The sequence below is a fragment of the Schistocerca nitens genome, chromosome 2 (assembly GCF_023898315.1).
Source record: "Schistocerca nitens isolate TAMUIC-IGC-003100 chromosome 2, iqSchNite1.1, whole genome shotgun sequence".
NCBI classification, from domain to species: Eukaryota; Metazoa; Arthropoda; class Insecta; order Orthoptera; family Acrididae; genus Schistocerca; species Schistocerca nitens.
The window spans coordinates 558,285,186-558,309,350 of record NC_064615.1 but is presented as its reverse complement, the minus strand read 5'-3'; the positions used below and the strand labels follow the sequence as shown (position 1 = coordinate 558,309,350).

The 24,165-nt window shown below is 40.6% G+C and overlaps 1 protein-coding gene across 1 annotated transcript; it reads right to left on the bottom strand.

Moving 5' to 3' along the window:
* Positions 1-211: 211 nt before the first annotated feature.
* On the bottom strand, positions 212-23,697 carry LOC126235155 (bromodomain-containing protein DDB_G0270170-like). Its single transcript, XM_049943887.1, has 2 exons — positions 23,407-23,697; positions 212-463 (listed from the first exon to the last, which is right to left on the bottom strand). The coding sequence occupies exons 1-2, from the start codon at positions 23,695-23,697 to the stop codon at positions 212-214; spliced, it is 543 nt and encodes a 180-aa protein (XP_049799844.1).
* Positions 23,698-24,165: the final 468 nt, after the last annotated feature.

Below are 24,165 nucleotides of genomic sequence, written 5' to 3'. Positions count from 1 at the left end.
TCATCACTAAGTGAAGCAGCTGTACTTAGCCTTTGGCTCCTCCTCAAGCAGTGTCGATCAGCTGCTACTGTTGTTGGAAGTTCAGTGGCTGCTGCTGCTGATGCTATCTGTCACATGGTTTCTCATACAGTGACTGTGTTTGCTTTATTTACTGACACTGTTTCTGCTGGAAGTGGGGCTGCTGCTGTAAGTGATGTTGGTTTTCCCTCAGCTACTGATGGTTCTTCTGCTGTTGATATAGGTTGTCACTGCTGTTTCTTCTGTTGTTGTTGTTGTCATTGTTTTTGTTGTTGTTGTTGTTGTGGTTGTTGGTGGTGGTGATACTGCTGCTGCTGTCATTTGTGTTGCACTTGCTACAGCTGGCGTTGGTGATTTTATTGGCACTGCTTCTTGTGTTGCAGATATTTGCAGGCACCTCTTGATTTTTTCCGGTAATTTCTGGGTCACAATTTCCTTCCCTACACTGTCAAATGAAGGCCATGGGATGCGTGAAACCTGCGGCAGACGTCGCTAATATCAACAACATCAACGTTTTCTTGCTTGCATATATCAGAAAGATGGTTGTTGGCAGCTCTGATCGCCATGTTTACACATGACCAATGTGGCAAATCGAAGCGCTGGGGAATGGTCACAAAGAAAACGTTTGTGTGCGACATATGAACCAGTTGTTTCCTTTATTCTGAGCAAACTGTGGACTGTATATATCGTTTGAGCCTCCAAACAGAGCTATAAAGTCGCCTGAAGATAACTCTATAATTTCTTTATAATGGATAGCATTCATTATTCCTGAGAGGGGTGCTCCTGGCTTGACAAAGCTCGTGGCTTTCACGACTGCTGTCTCATTAAGACGTGAGGCGATTCCGCGTCCATGGCTATTTGCTAGAATATAAAGTTTCATCAAGCGATCACAAATTTTTTGCTGCGACACAGGTACATGTTGTAGTTTGTGAATCTTCAGTGGTGCAGATACGTCTGGTTTACGTATCTGTATGTTTACAGTAGCATTTTCTGATGCAGAGTCATCACTTTGTGTACTTTGGACGTCAAATCGGTTTTTTTAAAGGAATTGGTGAATTTGGTAACTCTCTGCTGTTACCAGTATCACATTTCCATTCCGATATTGTGTTTTCGGCTGTTTTTTTTGCGACGGTCTGAGTTTTTCGTACCGTAAATTGAGCTCTCTTTCGCATACAATGCATATGATACCATTTTTTTCACCTCTCTCGTAGTTTTTACACACTCTATAACTTGTTTTAGTGTTATTACAAGTTCTAGGTGAGTGAAATTTATCATACGACGTACTTGCGTTCTGTTGCGTGTGTTTGTCACAGTCGTGTTTTAAAACATTTATCTCCTCCAGTAACACTGAGATAATTTTGTTTGAACAGCCTTTTCCGTTAAGTTTGTGATCTACATAATCTGTGAGACGTTTTGAACAGAACCATATCTTACGTTTTGAAACTGTACTTACACATTTATAATGTAACACAGGATTACATACCGCGCACATTACACCTTTTGCTGCACGTTTCTCACCGATACAGGGGTCCGAAGGTATGGTTTCACTTGATTTGTTGTATGACGATGTTGACACTCCATGTGTGAAGTTGTCTTCATACCTTCATTGTTCTTTTCCGTTACTTTTTTGATGATGTAGCACAGAAAACATAAATACTCGCGATGTACATCGATACTATTACACATTGAACACTTTTCCTCGTCCTTTTAGTACTTTTTTTCGTACCTAGTATTCTGCCTATCTACACTCGGCGCCATGTTGCACTCCTGCTCGCGCCGAACGTTTTCATTGGTTGGTAGTAACTTCGTTTTCATTGATTGACTGCACTGTCGAGACTTATCTTTGGAATGAAACGAATTTTAGTTTGAGGAAATAGGCGCACATCGAAATATCGACAGTATTAAAGACACATGTAGGGCTGTATTGCTAAAAAAATTCGATTTTATTTTACTATTTATTTACATTCTTTAAGAATAACATTGCAAAGTTTAATAATAGAATTCTGTCTAGAAATATTTTTTAAAGAAGTTTGTTTGTGCCTGCCACACCACCTCTTTCTATGCTTTGAACCACACCTTCTCTATGCTAGAAATTTTTTGTGCTGTAGGCACTGGAGAGCGTGCATTGTAATTATGACAATAAATAATCACTTGCACTCCTGTCACTATTCTCGCGGCGTACACAGGTGCGTCGCATAGAGCGCTTACAACCGAGAAATGATCTGGTAAAGATACAGTTGTTCTTCCTGCGATAGGGCAGGGATATTTTTGGGGAGTAGAGCCAGTGGTTCTACGTCCCCTCAGTGCATTAATTATTCTTTCTTACAATCGAAACGAATGTAGGTGACTCTAGAAGGGTGAGATAAAATATTGTATTTGCTTGTTCCTTCGTTTAAAACGTGTTTTTTAATAGTATGCGCTACAGACTTATTTCAGATTTTGGTTTTGTATATATCAATCCGCTTTTGCTCGAACAGGGTCATAACAGTGGATGTATATACAAGAAAGTGAGGAAATGTCGAATTTCATGTGTAAAAGGTACAGGAAATTTAAATGACAGAGTTACATATGCTGCTCCTAAGTGTAAAGAACAGTTTTCGATAAAGTTACTGAGTTCATCGAAGAAGAAAATTATTGAAGGAATTGATGTTGCTGTGTACAGTGTCAAAGAAGAGTTCTCCAGTGAATTTAGGTTAACTGGCTTAGAAAAATGGAAATGTTTTGTGGCTAGAGCCTCCCGTCAGGCAGAACAGTCGCCTGTTGCAAGTCTTTTGAGTTGATGCCACTTCGGCTACTTGCATGTTGATCGGGATGGTATGATGAATTTTAGGACAACACAACACCCAGTCCCTCTGCACAGAAAATATCCAACACAGGTGGGAATCGAACCCAGGCCCCTTGGCATGGCAGTCCATTGCGCTGACCACTCAGCTATCGGGACAGACAACTGACTGACAAAAACTTGCCTATATGATTAATATTTCATGTGCACGTGGTAGTAGTGGATCAAAGGACCTTAGGCTGTGTGATGACAGTGTCCTCAGTTTTTGTGAAGATACCTGCATGTAATGCCTGTCTAGTGTTCAATAGTGGGAATGTAGTTAGGATTAAGTTCCTACAGAGATTATGCTTCCATTCAGGTGCCTTCACACTGAAGATACTCAGAAGCATCGCTGAAGTGCGACTGGACAAAGTTCAGGCACCAGAAAAAAGTACAAAAGTTGTCGAGGCAAAGGAGGCAGGGGAAGAGTTTCCTCTAGGAAACGAGGAAAAAAATACACGTATGGATATGGACAGCATTAGTCACTATAGTTCAGCCCATGAATGGTGGTGGTTTGAGACATGGACAGGGACTACATTGTTGCCGGTTTCGGGGGATGGTTGCCACTAAGTGCATACACAAACCTTACACTTGAAGAAAGCATTCATACTGCAAATACTATCTCTTGCTTCCTTCTGCAGACTTTGTTGTTTAACACCACCATCAGCCATGACAACTGACAACAAATCAAATAAAAATTCACTAAATAAGTCCCCATGAGCCCATTTAATGCTCGCATTGGGTATGACATTCACAGTAAAACTCTCAGAACGCCACTGAATGCTCATTGGTTGTCAGAGAATGCATGATGTAGATGTGCAGAAGATCGACGACGTTAATGATCCCTACTATAGCAACAGTGTCAAAATTTGAAATAAAAACTTCAAATGTGAGATGCTGTAAACTGAATTTTTTGGGCTATAATGTACTTTTTTCTCAGGAATTATAAAAGCTAACATCCTGAAATGTGGCAAAATTCTTAAGAATCACTTACTGAATAATCATGTGCAGCACTTTTCCATTATCTTTTCTCTGAGAAAAGTTCTTCTTTAAAATTTGAGAAAAATAGAGCAGTCCTGGGTAACACATAGTGACAACTTAATATCAAAGCAACTATGACCTTAAACAAAAATATGTTCCATATAAATAAATTTGCACAGAATATTAAGCATTATGTTGTACATAATAGTTCCAAGTTTTACTATTGTAGCTGTCATGTTTTTGGAGATATACATGTTTAAATACATGAATGTATTTTGACCTATGTCTGTCCTTAACCAACAACTTTTTCTTTCATTTCTGTAACGAGACTTAGGGGCCAGAGAGTATATACCAATACACTCAGATGCACTGACTGCAAGCTGGAAATGATAACTCAATAGCTGTCACAATTATTATTATTTTTCTTTCTTAAGCATACTGCACTGAAAAACTCATTCACCAGACAGGATTCACTTTTTTTGGAGCATCTACTGTGGCTCTTGTGTAAGTGTCATGCATACCTGACATATCTTTTGATCATTATAGGCTTGTTGTTGTTGTTGTTTTCAGTCCTGAGACTGGTTTGATGCAGCTCTCCATGCTACTCTATCCTGTGCAAGCTTCTTCATCTCCCAGTACCTACTGCAACCTACATCCTTCTGAATCTGCTTAGTGTATTCATCTCTTGGTCTCCCTCTACGATTTTTACCCTCCACGCTGCCCTACAATGCTAAATTTGTGATCCCTTGATGCCTCAAAACATGTCCTACCAACCGATCCCTTCTTCAAGTCAAGTTGTGCCACAAACTTCTCTTCTCCCCAATCCTATTCAATACCTCCTCGTTAGTTACGTGATCTACCCACCTTATCTTCAGCATTCTTCTGTAGCACCACATTTTGAAAGCTTCTATTCTCTTCTTGTCCAAACCGGTTATCGTCCGTGTTTCACTTCCATACATGGCTACACTCCATACAAATACTTTCAGAAACGCCTTCCTAACACTTAAATCTATACTCGATGTTAACAAATTTCTCTTCTTCAGAAACGATTTCCTTGCCATTGCCAGTCTACATTTTGTATCCTCTCTACTTCGACCACCATCAGTTATTTTGCTCCCTAAATAGCAAAACTCCTTTACTACTTTAAGTGTCTCATTTCCTAATCTAATCCCCTCAGCATCACCCGATTTAATTTGACTACATTCCATTATCCTCGTTTTGCTTTTGTTGATGTTCATCTTATATCCTCCTTTCAAGACATTGTCCATTCCGTTCAACTGCTCTTCCAAGTCCTTTGCTGTCTCTGACAGAATTACAATGTCATCGGCGAACCTCAAAGTTTTTACTTCTTCTCCATGAATTTTAATACCTACTCCAAATTTTTCTTTTGTTTCCTTTACTGCTTGCTCAATATACAGATTGAATAACATCGGGGAGAGACTACAACCCTGTCTCACTCCTTTCCCAACCACTGCTTCCCTTTCATGCCCCTCGACTCTTATAACTGCCATCTGGTTTCTGTACAAATTGGAAATAGCCTTTCGCTCCCTGTATTTTACCCCTGTCAACTTCAGAATTTGAAAGAGAGTATTCCAGTTAACGTTGTCAAAAGCTTTCTCTAAGTCTACAAATGCTAGAAACGTAGGTTTGCCTTTCGTTTATCTTTCTTCTAAGATAAGTCAAAGGTCAGTATTGCTTCACATGTTCCAACATTTCTATGGAATCCAAACTGATCTTCCCCGAGGTCCGCTTCTACCAGTTTTTCCATTCGTCTGTAAAGAATTCGCGTTAGTATTTTGCAGCAGTGACTTATTAAACTGATAGTTCGGTAATTTTCATATCTGTCAACGGCTACTTTCTTAGGGGTTGGAATTATTATATTCTTCTTGAAGTCTGAGGGTATTTCGCATGTCCCATACATCTTCCTCACCAGATGGTAGAGTTTTGTCATGATTGGCTCACCCAAAGCCATCAGTAGTTCTAATGGAATGTTGTCTACTCCCGGGGCCTTGTTTTGACTCCGGTCTTTCAGTGCTCTGTCAAACTCTTCACGCAGTATCTTATCTCCCATTTCATCTTCATCTACATCCCCTTCCATTTACATAATATTGTCTTCAAGTACATCGCCCTTGTATAAACCCTCTATATACTCCCTCCACATTTCTGCCTTCCCTTCTTTGCTTAGAACTGGGTTTCCATGTGAGCTCTTGATATTCATACAAGTGGTTCTCTTTTCTCCGAAGGTCTCTTTAATTTTTCTGTAAGCAATATCTATCTTACCCCTAGTGAGACAAGCCTCTACATCCTTACATTTGTCCTCTAGCCATCCCTGCTTAGCCATTTTGCGCTTCCTGTCGATCTCATTTTTGAGACGTTTGTATTCCTTTTTGCCTGCTTCATTTATTGCATTTTTATATTTTCTCCTTTCATCAATTAAATTCAATATTTCTTCTGTTACCCAAGAATTTCTATTATCCCTCGTCTTTTTACCTACTTGATCGTCTGCTGCCTTCACTACTTCATCCCTCAGAGCTACCCATTCTTCTTCTACTGTATTTCTTTCCCCCATTCCTGTCAATTGTTCCCTTATGCTCTCGCTGAAACTCTCTACAACCTCTGGTTCTTTCAGTTTATCCAGGTCCCTTCTCCTTAAATTCCCACCTTTTTGCAGTTTCCTCAGTTTCAATCTGCAGTTCATAACCAATAGATTGTGGTCAGAATCCACATCTGCCCCTGGAAATGTCTTAAAATTTAAAACCTGGTTCCTAAATCTCTGTCTTACCATTATATAATCTATCTGATACCTTTTAGTATCTCCAGGATTCTTCCAGGTATACAACCTTCTTTTATGATTCTTGAACCAAGTGTTAGCTATGATTAAGTTATGCTCTGTGCAGAATTCTACAAGGCGGCTTCGTCTTTCATTTCTTCCCCCCAATCCATATTCACCTACTATATTTCCTTCTCTCCCTTTTCCTACTGACGAATTCCAGTCACCCATGACCATTAAATTTTCGTCTCCCTTCTCTACCTGAATAATTTCTTTTATCTCGTCATACATTTCATCAATTTCTTCATCATCTGCAGAGCTAGTTGGCGTATAAACTTGTACTACTGTAGTAGGCATGGGCTTTGTGACTATCTTGGTCACAATAATGCGTTCACTATGCTGTTTGTAGTAGCTAACCCGCACTCCTATTTTTTTATTCATTATTAAACCTACTCCTGCATTACCCCTATTTGATTTTGTATTTATAACCCTGTAATCACCTGACCAAAAGTCTTGTTCCTCCTGCCACCGAACTTCACTAATTCCCACTATATCTAACTTTAACCTATCCATTTCCCTTTTTAAATTTTCTAACCTACCTACCCGATTAAGGGATCTGACATTCCACACTCCGATCCATAGAACGCCAGTTTTCTTTCTCCTGATAACGACGTCCTCTTGAGTAGTCCCCACCTGGAGATCCGAATGGGGGACTATTTTACCTCCGGAATATTTTACCCAAGAAGACGCCATCATCATTTAATCATACAGTAAAGCTGCATGTCCTCGGGAAAAATTACGGCTGTAGTTTCCCCTTGCTTTCAGCCGTTCGCAGTACCAGCACAGCAGGACCAATTTGGTTAGTGTTGCAAGGCCAGATCAGTCAATCATCCAGACTGTTGCCCCTGTAACTACTGAAAAGGTTGCTGCCCCTCTTCAGGAACCACATGTTTGTCTGGCCTCTCAACAGAGACCCCTCCGTTGTGGTTGCACCTACAGTACGGCCATCTGTATTGCTGAGGCATGCAAGCCTCCCCACCAACGGCAAGGTCCATGGTTCATGGGGGGGATTATAGGCTTAAAAAATATATTATAGGCTTAAAAATATATTTCTTGAGAGCACTGTCATTGGCACTACCTCCAAAACAGAGGAAAGAAAATGCGAGGACAATAACAGAGCACTGAATGCAAAATGCTAGCATCGACAGAGGAATCTGTAGGCTATAAGTAATGTAAAGCCTACGCTCAGTCAAGTGAATTGCATAAATAATTAATGTGTAGTTAGAATGCCTTTACCAGAAAGGCATGCTGCAAAGGCATGCAGATATTAAAGTACAGAGTGTGAAAAGGGACGCAATACGCTGACAGCACAATCTCTAATATGTCACCTCAAGTAAAACTGTCACTCAGTCTATAATAATCAGAAGAATGCAAAGGGGAATGATTACAAATAGTTATTGCTGATGCTACCTTCATAAAAGGGAAAATGTTCTTATAAATAAACTGTTCAGTTTGCAGTAGGCTTATAACAGAAATACATAAAAATAGCAAGAAGAGGTTTATCTAGCTGAGCGTGGGCACATTTGCAAAGCAATGCCTCACAACTAGTGTAGTTTTTTCGTATGTTATTGCCTGATGGTTTGGTATTAACTTCTCTAGGCTATTGAGGGGACTCGTTTGTAAATACCAGGGAAAACTTTGAAAAAAATTGTCAGTTTCCTAAACAGTGTACCTCAAAGAATAAGATTTGTAAGTCCATATAATGCTTAAAATATTTTAGAAATCTTTTTATGTATGAACCACAGCTTTAGCTCTCACACTTTTTTTAACTGTGTTTTTTGTTGCAAGTGAATAAAAAAATGCTGATTATTTATGTACATCATAGGTACACATTACTCAAAATACAAACAAAGCAGAAGGTTGATTTTTTCCTATAAGTTCTGTACACTGTTATCTTCAAAGCAGACTATGGAAAAGATGGTGCCATCATAAACTGTGGTAAAAATTTTTAAGTATGATTAGCAAAAATTTTGGGAAATAAATTCAGGGTTTTTATTCAAAAAGGCATTTTATTTTCGTAGTTAAGTCACTAGAGTAGTCTACTTTTTTGTTAAGCATGTTTTAAGACAGCATACAAAATTTCAGCTCTCTACCTTTAATAGTTTTTAGCCAAAGTGTACCACAACATGAAATAATTTAACTTTTGGGATATTCAAGTTAAAGTTAAAACTTGCTTTTTCTATTAAACTTACATGGTACTAATGGATCCCAGGTCCATATACACTCCTGGAAATTGAAATAAGAACACCGTGAATTCATTGTCCCAGGAAGGGAAAACTTTATTGACACATTCCTGGGGTCAGATACATCACATGATCACACTGACAGAACCACAGGCACATAGACACAGGCAACAGAGCATGCACAATGTCGGCACTAGTACAGTGTATATCCACCTTTCGCAGCAATGCAGGCTGCTATTCTCCCATGGAGACGATCGTATAGATGCTGGATGTAGTCCTGTGGAACGGCTTGCCATGCCATTTCCACCTGGCGCCTCAGGTGGACCAGCGTTCGTGCTGGACGTGCAGACCGCGTGGGACGACGCTTCATCCAGTCCCAAACATGCTCAATGGGGGACAGATCCGGAGATCTTGCTGGCCAGGGTAGTTGACTTACACCTTCTAGAGCACGTTGGGTGGCACGGGATACATGCGGACGTGCATTGTCCTGTTGGAACAGCAAGTTCCCCTGCCGGTCTTGGAATGGTAGAACGATGGGTTCGATGACGGTTTGGATGTACCGTGCACTATTCAGTGTCCCCTCGACGATCACCAGTGGTGTACGGCCAGTGTAGGAGATCACTCCCCACACCATGATGCCGGGTGTTGGCCCTGTGTGCCTCGGTCGTATGCAGTCCTGATTGTGGCGCTCACCTGCACGGCGCCAAACACGCATACGACCATCATTGGCACCAAGGCAGAAGCGACTCTCATCACTGAAGACGACACGTCTCCATTCGTCCCTCCATTCACGCCTGTCGCGACACCACTGGAGGCGGGCTGCACGATGTTGGGGCGTGAGCGGAAGACGGCCTAACGGTGTGCGGGACCGTAGCCCAGCTTCATGGAGACGGTTGCGAATGGTCCTCGCCGATACCCCAGGAGCAACAGTGTCCCTAATTTGCTGGGAAGTGGCGGTGTGGTTCCCTACGGCACTGCGTAGGATCCTACGGTCTTGGCGTGCATCCGTGCGTCGCTGCGGTCCGGTCCCAGGTCGACGGGCACGTGCACCTTCCGCCGACCACTGGCGACAACATCGATGTACTGTGGAGACCTCACGCCCCACGTGTTGAGCAATTCGGCGGTACGTCCACCCGGCCTCCCGCATGCCCACTATACGCCCTCGCTCAAAGTCCGTCAACTGCACATACGGTTCACGTCCACGCTGTCGCGGCATGCTACCAGTGTTAAAGACTGCGATGGAGCTCCGTATGCCACGGCAAACTGGCTGACACTGACGGCGGCGGTGCACAAATGCTGCGCAGCTAGCGCCATTCGACGGCCAACACCGCGGTTCCTGGTGTGTCCGCTGTGCCGTGAGTGTGATCATTGCTTGTACAGCCCTCTCGCAGTGTCCGGAGCAAGTATGGTGGGTCTGACACACCGGCGTCAATGTGTTATTTTTTCCATTTCCAGGAGTGTACATATTTATTCCTCTGTTCTTCTTCCTTCCTTCTCATTTTCACACTTCTTCTTATTCTTGCTTCTTTGGTGGCTTTTCAGCTTCAAAGAGTCTCCTTTGGTCAATGGCTATTAGAGCTCTATGCATATTTAGTCCACTAGGCACTCCCAACAGTTCTGTAACATTAAGCTTTGACACTGCACCATCGCTGAAACATAGAACAGCATCCAGCACACATATTTTCAAAGTATTTAGTTCTACTACAATGGTTTTTGGTATCCATTCCCTTATACAATTGATGAAACTTTCATTTGGATTTTGAATCCTACCATGTATACATTTCTCTAATAATCTTGTGACACTAAGATAACTATATATAGGTTTTATCACTTCCATTACGGTAACGAATGTTTATGGTTGTAGGTCTCACCTTGAGTAACAGCCCTCTGTTAGCCACACCATGAACCAGTGCCAGGTGGGCAGAGTGCATGTCATGGGTTGTCATCTGTGTAGGATTTATGAAAGAAGGTGGTCCATACTGCATTTTCATTCTCTCAAGGTCATTTTGTCAGATTGTCTTATGGCTTGTTCATAATAATACTGCAACCTGAATATTTCTTCGTCTGTAAGCTGACCGTGTCCACTAATGCACTTACCATCAGCTAATTTCTTTCCCTCCAAATTTCGTTTGAAGTTTCTCAATCTTGCACTTAACTTTTTCTGGATGTGTGCAACACATTCCATTTTTCCAATTTTTGTCCAACAAATTCCAATTTTTCAATTTTTTTTATCAACTTAAGGTCTGGATTCACAAACTTTTTGGTAGTCTTCTGAGTCTCCATCTCCTAGGTAAGCTGTATACATCACACCATATATCTCCACTGACCTGTGAAATATCTTCACAATACCTTCAGATTCCATTCCTCCACTATAACACTAAAATTAATCATACATTTATGATTTTCAAACAATGGAAATTCCAAGATGTAATGTAACAATGTTGTGAAAAGAAAAGTCACTACTCACCACATAGCAGAGATGCTGAGTCGCAGATAGGCACGACAAAAAGACTGTCACAAAAATAGCTGTCAGACACTAAGGCTTTTGTCAAAATTAGACGACAAACACACACTCATGGAAATGCAACTCACACACACGACTGCGGTCTCAGGCAACTGAGGTCTCAATTGCCTAAGACTGCAACCGTGTGTGTGTGTGTGTGTGTGTGTGTGTGTGTGTGTGTGTGTGTGTGTGTGTGTGTGTGTGTGTGTGTGTGTGTGTGTGTGTGTTTCTCGTCTAATTTTGACAAAAGCCTTACTGGACAACAGCTATATTTGTGACGTCTTTTTGTTGTGCCTATCTGCAACTCAGCGTCTCTGCTATTTGGTGAGTAGCAACTTTCCATTTCACAACATTTTTATTTTTCAGTTCCACTAGTACAGCCACGATAGTACTTGATAATATATTGCACATCTATGACTTTCCCATTGTCCAAGGAAGTAGCTGTCACTACAGCAATTAGGGAACTATGGCCTCTTCGTTGCCAAGCTGCATCCAGGGCTACAGACTGTGTTATATCAATAAATAAAATGAGGAAGTATACGTTTGTGAATGGAAAAATTTAAAGGATAGTACAACTGCATTATTAGAAATGTTCTGATTGTATGAATTTAGGCTATTCAGACTTCCTCTCTTACATTTCAATTATAGATGCAGGCAGCCAACTTCGAGGACACCAGTGCTTGTCAAAAATAAGAAAATCCTCCTTACTTGGTTCCACTTCACTTCTATAAGAATACTCAATACTGTTGTTAAGTATTGTCTTATTCCAACAAACACATAATGCTTAACACGCATAATACTTCATACTTTTAGCTGTACATCTTCATCGCCCTCCTACATATGAAACAGTGAGCAACAAAATCATGCACAAAAAGTTATGTATGACGATTTTTCTTCATTTGCCTGCATCTTACTGCGCATTCGTAATTAACGTCTTTACTGATGCTTATGGTCGATTGCTGTTTCATTTTTTGTTTCTAATAAATTTTTACTTTACCTTATCCAGAGAGTTTTCACCATTGCCCCACACTGTACGTTGGCATGGTATGGAGATGTACAGTGTTTTTGTATCTGCGTAACTTATATTTATATTCGCAGATAGGAGTCAATGCCATTTATTTTGTGGGTTTCCCTTTTATTTAGCAGATATGTCAGCTTGTCCTGTGTATGTATTGTCCTATGTATACAAGAAATTAAAACATTGTACACATAATATGATAGTTCATTACATAATTGAATTTAGCATACTGACAATAATGTTCAGTTTGATTCTTTCTCGCTGCTGGATTTCGCACTTGCGCGCTAGCAGGTTTGTCAGCTAAGAGCTAGTTGCTAACGGTCAACATATTAGTTGCGACCAGCGCACGTGCGTGCACTCGTTCTCTTGGTGTTGATTTCATACAATGTGTCACACTTTCACATGAGTGTCACATATTGAAGAATATCTGTGGCGTTTGTTTTCATTCTGGGTGCAATGGGTCTGTGTTCATTGTTGAAAATCCGACACTGTGGCAGATCATCTCCATTTTTACGGCCCGGGCGTCATTATTACGCATTGTACTCGCTTACTCAGCAGAGAGAACCCTTGACAACACCACCTGTCGACGAGGTAAGTACTGACTCGAATAACTATAATTCACTTGTTAATGTATCAAGCATTGTGAGCCACGATACTCAGAAATTATTTCATTGCACATGCATGTTAATGTCATAACACTTGATGGTCCACTTGTTGAAACACACCTGTAGCTATCCAAAACATTGTATAAATTGATTGTCTTTAAAGTCCATTGCTTCACATGGAGTTTGGTTTCCAATGAAAATTCATACAAGTATTGAGTTACAACAATATACACAACAATATAGCTATAACTATGGCTGAAATTCCACCCATCGCTTATACTATGAACATAAATTTCTTATGTTTTAAAACGTAAAATTTTTTTCATTAACTGGGTTCTGTTGCTGCAGTTCTTTGTTAGTTTTTAACTTATTTTTGTACACATCAAATATAAAAATTAATTACATAACACATTATTATGACACAATACAAGCATATGATACATTTATACTTCATTTTATAGACAGGCTTTTATCACTTATGGGAGCTCATTTGTTCCTTAGGGAGGGAGAAAAACATTCAAAAAAGGGCTAAAACATTACGCATTGCTGGCCTAACTACACTTACCACTGCCTCCTTCCTTTGGGAGGGAATAAAGGAAATACTCATCTAAATGGTTCAAATGGCTCTGAGCACTATGGGACTTAACATCTGTGGTCATCAGTCCCCTAGAACTTAATCCTACTTAAACCTAACTAACCTAAGGACATCACACACATCCATGCCCGAGGCAGGATTCGAACCTGCGACCGTAGCAGTCGCGCGGTTCCGGACTGAGCGCCTAGAGCCGCTAGAAAATACTCATCTACTGGTTCAAAGATTTAGAGGAAATGTTACTGGTACAATCATGGACTAGTTGCCAAGGAACTTTTATTTCATGGAAATCGTGTGTACTGACTAATCATTCACGTGGTATCATTTTGTTTCTGCATGTGCTAGTGCCGTTTACTTCAATTCATGTATAGACTAGTGTGAAATATGAAGAAGTTTTAACCATCGTAGACATATCTTTCTTGACTACCTGGAAATGTCATTATTTATGCTTTAATGAGATATGACAAAAATTAATTGGTTTTTCTAAAATCACATGCTTAAATGTTTATGTGTACTCTGCACCGAATAGGTACTGGTAAATATCATGGAGATATATTGTGACAATGCATATTTTCATTTTTCATTTGCCCTATGACCTTTGTATAAATATCCTTATAACTAAATTGTTTAATTGAGATGCGGCATGTTACTTCATTTGGTACCTGCTACTCTCGACAGAATTCTCTTCTTCTGTGACGTGATGATGCACTGGTCGCTGAAAGAAAAAAAACTAATTGCATTGCATAGCTCAGTGGCCAATGATACATTTGGTTAATATAATGCAACCACAGATATTTCCAAACTTTCTTTAAATTCATGAACATTCGTTTATTCTGTTACCCTTTGTGATTATTTACTCTGTAAACAAAATTATTTGACATTTCTTACGGTATTTTGTCGTTTCTTCTTAGCTTACACATCTCATAATTTTTTCATAATGCTTCCTTTTGCTTGTAAATATGTTGTATATCGCTTAGTATTTAATTAAATCCCTGTTTACCTATATCAACAGGTTGCTTAGTTCTTAGACAGTAGATGCAATTGCTTAGTATTTCTGTTGACTTTGTATTTCAGTTACATACCTGTACACATCGCATTCCTTTTTGGTTGTGTATTCTGCCAGTCTGTCGTGCATTTGTACAGGTCAATGTCTCCTCTCCTACTACTAATGTCAGTGAATATTGTTGAGTGCAGTCAGCTGAGCCATAAGCTAATTTTGTTTATACTTTCGCTTCACATGAAGCGGTGTATTACTTCTCATTGCTGTTGATTTTATGCTTATGTGTACAAATCAAAACAATTACTTATGCCTATACACATTACTTTATCCTAAATTCACTCCAGAAGAAAAATTACACTTAGAATTATGTACACTTTGAACACTTACACACTCAGTCTCTCTCTCTCTCTCTCTCTCTCTCTCTCTCTCTCTCTCTCTCTCTCTCTGTTTTCTCGTAGACTAATCTTTATGTCCAGGGTATGGTATTTTGTAAATTATATGTAGTCCTGAATTGAGTAATTGCCACTTCTTACTCAGTCTGCCAAATTTTCTCGATTTATGGTGCGTCCGTAAGAGGACTCGTTGCCCTTCAAAAAATTGTGTGACATGTTTCAGTTTCCTATTATAAAGATTGTTTCTATATTCAGTCCTGTTTTCTATTGTAACCATGGTCTGTTTGATTTTGTCTTGTCGTGTCATTTCTGTAGTGGGTACTTTTGGTATGAGCGACTCCCACTAGTTCCCGTGGCTTTATCTGGTACATCAATTCATTAGGTGTGAAACCTGTTGAAGAATGTGGAAGGTTATTGACAAATTGCATGAAGGGAGTTACATATTCTACCCATTACGTGTGTTTTTGAATGGTGCATGTCCTAATAAACTGATTAAATTCTTTAGAGACTCGTTCTACTGGGTAAAAAAGCTCACTAACAAATGTTTTAGGCCTTGTGAGATCATAAATTGTTTCCACTTTTGCCCAACGAATATGAAGCATTATCAATCAGTAGTACCTTTGGTTTAACTACTCTTCTCGAATAGTATCCCTCAGTTCTTTTTTGATATTTGTAGCTGTTGCATTTTTAATGGAATACATTTTGATATGTTTTGAGAAAAAAATCTTACTCCTCCTTCTTGGATATGGACCAGCTATGTCCAGGAAGAGTATATCTAGAGGGTTTTTGTGAGTGTTGGGTGTAGCTCTATATATTTTGACACATTGGACTGTTTTGATTTTTGACATATTGCACACTTTCTTAATACCTGTAGGACTTGCCTTCTCAAATTTGGAAAATAACAAAGTGTTGCAACTTTTTCAGTACATTTGCCTATTCCATAATGTCTCCATACTTCATGTATGTGTCTTATAAATTTGTCGATATCATCTTCAGGAATATACACACACCATTGACCAGATTTTTCAACTTTCCTATGAAACAAAACGCCCTTGTAGTCCTGATACCATTTATTTACCTTTCCACCATCATCTTGCTTAAGGTTTTGCATGACTTTACTCCATCTGCGATCTTGCTGTTGTATAATTTTCATTTGTTTGCAAGACTTATGGTAATCAGACTGTTGTGTTGTACCTTGCATTAATAACGTTTTGATTTCTGTATCTTGCTCTGTTAATTCACCAAATTCCTCTAAGCCTTGTGGTAACCTAGATAAGGCATCTGCAATAACATTCTGACTTCCTTTAATATAAATGATCTCGAATTTGAATTCTTGTAAATATAGACACCACCTCTCTAATCTACAGTGCAATTGTTTACATGTTAAAAGAAATGACTGAGTGATGGTCACAGTAAACTTTGGTATTCTTACCTCACAAAAAATATTCGAACTTTTTAAATGCCCATATTACAGATAAACTTTCCAGTTCTACCACATAGTGAGATCTGTCTGCTTACGATAATGTGCAACTAGCAAAACCAATGACCTTGGGTACTTCTTTACCTTCTTCTCCATCTGCAACAAGTATGCCCCCAGCCCCTGAAATGAGGCATCTGTACAAAGACAAAAACCCTTGGAAATGTCAGGGTGGCTAAGAATGTTTGCATTGACTAATACCTGTTTAATATTATTCCAGTCATCCTGACACTTGTCATCCCATAACCAAGGCCTATTTTTTCGTAACAAGTTGAGTAATGTATCAATGTTCATCAGTTGCTGTGGCACGGATCGATGAAGAAAAGAGGCTAATCCTAAAAAAGCTTTTAGTTGTTTTTTATTCCTTGGAGGTGGACAATACCGTATGGCATCAAGTTTTTTTTGGATCAGGTAATATAACCCATTACGACACATGTCCTAAAAAGTTGACTTGCTCCCTACCAAAACTAGACTTTTTTTAAATTTGCTGTTACTATGTAATCTGCCTTCTCCCATGAACCATGGACCTTGCCATTGGTGGGGAGGCTTACATGCCTCAGCGATACAGATGGCTGTACCATAGGTGCTACCACAATGGAGGGGTATCTGTTGAGAGGCCAGACAAACGTGTGGTTCCTGAAGAGGGGCAGCAGCCTTTTCAGTAGTTTCAGGGGCAACAGTCTGGATGATTGACTGATCTGACCTTGTAACACTAACCAAAACGGCCTTGCTGTGCTGGTACTGCGAACGGCTGAAAGCAAGGGGAAACTACAGCCGTAATTTTTCCCGAGGGCATGCAGCTTTACTGTATGGTTAAATGATGATGGCGTCCTCTTGGGTAAAATATTCCGGAGGTAAAATAGACCCCCATTCGAATCTCCGGGTGGGGACTACTCAAGAGGACGTCATTATCAGGAGAAAGAAAACTGGTGTTCTACGTATCGGAGTGTGGAATGTCAGATCCCTTAATCGGGTAGGTAGGTTAGAAAATTTAAAAAGGGAAATGGATAGGTTAAAGTTAGATATAGTGGGAATTAGTGAAGTTCGGTGGCAGGAGGAACAAGACTTTTGGTCAGGTGAATACAGTGTTTATAAATACAAAATCAAATAGGGGTAATGCAGGAGTAGGTTTAATAATGAATAAAAAAATATGGGTGCGGTTAAGCTACTACAGACAGCATAGTGAACGCATTATTGTGGCCAAGATAGACACAAAGCCCATGCCTACTACAGTAGTACAAGTTTATATGCCAACTAGCTCTGCAGATGATGAAGAAATTGATGAAATGTATGATGAGATAAAAGAAATTATTCAGGTAGTGAAGGGAGACGAAAATTTAATAGTCATGGGTGACTGGAATTCGAGAGTAGGAAAAGGGAGAGAAGGAAACATAGTGGGTGAATATGGATTGGGAGAGAGAAATGAAAGAGGATTCCGCCTGGTAGAATTTTGCACAGAGCATAACTTAATTATAGGTAACACTTGGTTCAAGAATCATGAAAGAAGGTTACATACATGGAAGAATGGCTCTGAGCACTATGGGACTCAACTGCTGAGGTCATTAGTCCCCTAGAACTTAGAACTAGCTAAACCTAACTAACCTAAGGACATCACAAACATCCATGCCCGAGGCAGGATTCGAACCTGCGACCGTAGCGGTCTTGCGGTTCCAGACTGCAGCGCCTTTAACCGCACGGCCACTTCGGCCGGCTACATGGAAGAACCCTGGAGATACTAGAAGGTATCAGATAGATTATATAATGGTAAGACAGATTTAGGAAGCAGGTTTTAAATTTTAAGACATTTCCAGGGGCAGATGTGGACTCTGACCACAATCTATTGGTTATGAACTGTAGATTAAAACTGAAGAAACTGCAAAAAGGTGGGAATTTAAGGAGATGGTACCTTGATAAACTGACCAAACCAGAGGTTGTACAGAGTTTCAGGGAGAGCACAAGGGAACAATTGACAGGAATGGGGGAAAGAAATACAGTAGAAGAAGAATGGGTAGCTCTGAGGGATGAAATAGTGAAGGCAGCAGACGATCAAGTAGGTGAAAAGACGAGGGCTAGTAGAAATCCTTGGGTAACAGAAGAAATATTGAATTTAACTGATGAAAAGAGAAAATATAAAAATGCAGTAAATGAAGCAGGCAAAAAGGAATACAAACGTCTCAAAAATGAAATCCACAGGAAGTGCAAAATGGCTAAGTAGGGATGGCTAGAGGACAAATGTAAGGCTGTAGAGGCTTATCTCATTAGGGGTAAGATCGATACTGCCTACAGGAAAATTAAAGAGACCTTTGGAGAAAAGAGAACCACTTGTATGAATATCAAGAGCTCACATGGAAACCCAGTTCTAAGCAAAGAAGGGAAAGCAGAAAGGTGGAAGGAGTATATAGAGGGTCTATACCACAGCGATGTACTTGAGGACAATATTATGAAAATAGAAGAGGATGTAGATGAAGATGAAATGGGAGATACGATACTGTGTGAAGAGTTTGACAGAGCACTGAAGGACCTGAGTCGAATGAAGTCCCCGGGAGTAGACAACATTCCATTGGAACTACTGACGGCCTTGGGAGAGCCAGTCCTGACAAAACTCTACCATGTGGTGAGCAAGATGTATGAGACAGGCGAAATACCCTCAGACTTCAAGAAGAATATAATAATTCCAATCCCAAAGAAAGCAGGTGTTGACAGATGTGAAAATTACCGAACTATCAGTTTAATAAGTCATAGCTGCAAAATACTAACTCGAATTCTTTACAGACGAATGGAAAATCTGGTAGAAGCCGATCTCGGTGAAGATCAGTTTGGATTCCGTAGAAATGTTGGAACACGTGAGGCAATACTGACCTTCGACTTATCTTAGAAGAAAGATAAACGAAAGGCAAACCTACGTTTCTAGCATTTGTAGACTTAGAGAAAGCTTTTGACAATGTTGACTGGAATACTCTCTTTCAAATTCTAAAGGTGGAAGGGGTAAAATACAGGGAGCGAAAGGCTATTTACAATTTGTACAGAAACCAGATGGCAGTTATAAGTGTCGAGGGGCATGAAAGAGAAGCAGCGGTTAGGAAGGGAGTGAGACATGGTTGTAGCCTGTCCCCGATGTTATTCAATCTGTACATTGAGCAAGCAGTAAAGGAAACAAAAGAAATATTCTGAGTGGGTATTAAAGTCCATGGAGAAGAAATAAAAACTTTGAGGTTCGCCGATGACATTGTAATTCTGTCAGAGACAGCAATGGACTTGGAAGAGCAGTTGAACGGAATGGACAGTGTCTTGAAAGGAGGATATAAGATGAACATCAACAAAAGCAAAACGAGGATAATGGAATGTAGTCGAATTAAGTCGGGTGATGCTGAGGGAATTAGATTAGGAAATGAGACATTTAAAGTAGGAAAGGAGTTTTGCTATTTGGGGAGCAAAATAACTGATGATGGTCAAAGTAGAGAGGATACAAAATGTAGACCGGCAATTGCAAGGAAAGCGTTTCTGAAGAAGAGAAATTTGTTAACATCGAGTATAGATTTAAGTGTCAGGAAGTCGTTTTTGGAAGTATTTGTATGGAGTGTAGCCATGTATGGAAGTGAAACATGGACAATAAACAGTTTGGACAAGAAGAGAATAGAAGCTTTCAAAATGTGGTGCTACAGAAGAATGCTGAAGATTAGATGGGTAGATCACGTAACTAACGAGGAGGTATTGAATAGAATTGTGGAGAAGAGAAGTTTGTGGCACAACTTGACAAGAAGAAGGGACTGGTTGGTAGGACATGTTCTGAGGCATCAAGGGATCACCAGTTTAGTATTGGAGGGCAGCGTAGAGGGTAAAAATCGTAGAGGGAGACCAAGAGATGAATACACTAAGCAGATTCAGAAGGATGCAGCTTGCAGTAAGTACTGGGAGATGATGAAGCTTGCACGGGATAGAGTAGCATGGAGAGCTGCATCAAACCAGTCTCAGGACTGAAGACAAGAACAACAACATGTAATCTGCAAATCGTTGTAGCACCTGTTCAATCAGCTTGATATGTTCTAACCAAGTGGGTGTGGCTATTAGCATGTTGTCTACATAAACAGTGACTTTGCTAAACAGTTCTGGTCCAAAATCCTTGTCCACTGCAGATATAAACACACCTGCGCTAATGTTGAGTCCGAAAGGTAGAACACAGAATTCGTAACTTCTGCCACCACAAACAAATGATGCATATTTTTGACTTTCTTTATCGAGCTTTATTTCCAAATGGGACATCTTCAGATCGAGTATACCGAAATATTTTGTACTATAAAACTTTAGAAGCTGTTCGTCCAAGTTTTATGATCTTAAGCTTACTGGTAATACAGGGTGATTCAAAAAGAATACCACAACTTTAAAAATGTGTATTTAATGAAAGAAACATAATATAACCTTCTGTTATACATCATTACAAAGAGTATTTAAAAAGGTTTTTTTTCACTCAAAAACAAGTTCAGAGATGTTCAATACGGCCCCCTCCAGACACTCCAGCAATATCAACCCGATACTCCAACTCGTTCCACACTCTCTGTAGCATATCAGGCGTAACAGTTTGGATAGCTGCTGTTATTTCTGTTCCAATCATCAATGGTGGCTAGGAGAGGTGGCCGAAACACCATATCCTTAACATACCCCCATAAGAAAAAATCGCAGGGGGTAAGATCAGGGCTTCTTGGAGGCAAGTGATGAAGTGCTCTGTCATGGGCTGCCTGGCGGCCGATCCATCGCCTCGGGTAGTTGACGTTCAGGTAGTTACGGACAGATAAGTGCCAATGTGGTGGCGCTCCATCCAGCTGAAATATGAATTGTTGTGCTTCTTGTTCGAGCTGAGGGAACAGCCAATTCTCTAACATCTCCAGATACTGTAGTCCAGTTACAGTAGCACCTTCGAAGAAAAAGGGACCAAAAACTTTATTGGCTGAAATGACACAGAAAACGTTCACCTTAGGCGAGTCACGTTCATACTGAGTTGTTTCCCGCGGATTCTCAGTGCCCCATATACAGACATTGTGACGGTTGACTTTCCCGTTAGTGTGGAAAGTTGCTTCATCACTAAACATCTGTTGAGCGGTCGCCATCTTAGCATCAACTGACGCTGACGCCTAGTCAACAGCTCCTCAAGCGAACAAATGTACAACTAAATGAAACTTTATAGCTCCCTTAATTCGCCGACAGATAGTGCTTAGCTCTGCCTTTTGTCGTTGCAGAGTTTTAAATTCCTAAAGTTGTGGTATTCTTTTTGAATCACCCTGTATAATCTTATTGATACCTCTAGCATTGAGAAATAAGATTACAGAACCGTCTAGTTTACTTACTGGTAACATAGGACTGCAATGGGGTGAAAATGAAGGTTGTATAATCCCCAAAGTAATCATATGATTGATCTCTTCCCTTACTGCCTCTCGTTTTGCCCATGGAATAGGATATGATATTTCACATAATGTTTCATGTGGATAGACTTTAAATTTATATTCATAGTCTTTGATTACTCCTGGCTCCTAAGTGAAAACATTTGCATACTTAAATGACATGTATCCTCAATGTTTGCTTCTTGTTCAGTATCAAATCTTTTTGTGAAATATAGGATTGGTAAGGAATATTGTACTATTACGTTTGACTCTGGTTTGTTTTTGTTACTTTCATCAGGTGTTTTGACCAGAGCCGTCCGGAGTGGCCGAGCGGTTCTAGGCGCTACAGTCTGGAACCGCGCGACCGCTACTGTCGCAGGTTCGAATCCTGCCTCGGGCATGGATGTGTGTGATGTCCTTAGGGTAGTTAGGTTTATGTAGTTCTAAGTTCTAGGGGACTGATGACCTCAGAAGTTAAGTCCCATAGAGCCTAGAGCTATTTGAACCATTTGAACCACACGCCATGCAGTGTGCATTTCTGCGGTATGTCTAAAAGTTCCTTTTCTATTTTTATTCCCTCATTGTATCTCAGCATACAAAGTTTATGGCTGTCACCCGTGAATGTGCCCTCACTACACCATCCTGCAGCCAACAACGGAGAGCGTATTGTGACTGTTTTTAGTTTAACGGATGAGCATTAGTGGGTTGACAGTTGTCTGTCACTTCCACTAATCTCACATTGTGGTTCTGGTTGTTGTTGCTTACTGTTGGGTTGGCCGCCCTGTCTAACTGATGGTGTATTTTGATACTGTGCATGGCTCTGGTTTTCCGGTGGTCGGTTGTAACTTCCTGACATGTTCTGTGATGGACATGGGATGGCGTTCCATTGTGGCGCTGTGTTTTGTTGCCACTGTCGTGTCGGTTCCTTATAACCGCGCCACTGGTTTCGGTTGTTCCGCCATTATATACTTTTCAAAATATTTGCGTAACTTTCCCACCTTAGGATTGTATAGGCCTGTACAACTCCTTGCGTAGTCTTTCTTAGACGCTATCGGACCAGAATTTTTGCAAGAATGCACCTTCAAACTGTTGCATCGCTAGACATTTTTCGGACACGTCGGTGGCCCACAGTGCCGCGTCACCTTGGATAAAGGAGACCACGAACTGTATTCTTTGTCTTTCCGTCCATGTCCTGGAAAACACATTCCTGAAGCTCTTAATGAATACCACAGTGTGCACATTTCGTTATTCGCTATTGAAGGGTTGGAATGTCCTGTGTTTTATCACATTGTCCTCTTTTTTGCACATCTGATTGCTACATTCTGGGACATTCATCACTTCGTGATGTGCGCTGCACGGTATCGCATGTTGTTCGTGCTCATAATTCGCATTAGGTTGCGGTTGCGCACTCGCACCCTGCCTACCGTCAGCGTTATTACAGTAATCAGTACGCGGAGTCGGATTCATGATCTGTCCGCCACTGTTTACATTGCTTTCCAACGCAGACAGTCTCCGCGCGACCTCCTTTTGCCAATTTGGCAACTCCGCTGTCACACGGGATTTGATCCGTGTTAATTCGGCGTGCAGTGCGGCAGCGCTAGCGTCAATATTTACACTCGCGGCCGCAGTCGCTTGTTCTACAGCTGTTTTTACGTCGCTTTCAATCTTTGCAGATATCTCGCGATCCTTTATTTCTAGCCATTCATTTAATTCTTTTTCTACTTTTTGAGCTTGCACTTCCAAATATGCGTCAATACTTTTCCGTGCATCTATCTCCACATTATCTACGCGGTTGGTTAAAGTCTGGACATTATCTTCAAGCCTAGCCTGTGATATCTGTAATTTTTGCATTTCGCCGACTAAGTTTTGCACAAGATCGGGAATTTCTTTGCACGCGTCCCGCATCTTGGCAAGTTCGCTTTGGATACTGTCTAGTTTTGCTTCACTGCGCTGCTCTTGCTCAATGAGCTTTTGCGTTAATTTTTTCTCCTGCTCATGCAGCATCTGAGCCAGTTTTTCGTCTCTTTGTTTTTCCTTCTGTTCTTACATTCTTTCTTTTTCCCTTTCTTTCTGTTCTCTTTGTTGCTCTTGCTCATAGAGCATCTGAGCCAGTTTCTGATCTCTTTCCCTATCTCTTTCTTCTAACCTGCGCAGAAATTCTGCAAATGGGTCTGCAATCGGTGAGCATACTGGTGCCCCGCTTAATCTAGCACTCGATTGGCCCCCCTGCCCAGGCAGTGGAGTTGTTACTCTATTCCCATTCTGCTGTGGAGCGTCATTCACCGTCCACGGATCCTCGCCCCCTGTTCCGGAAATTATGTTATCCGAGGCGGTGGCTTGGGATTCGTTTACTTATTGCAAATGATCCTCACT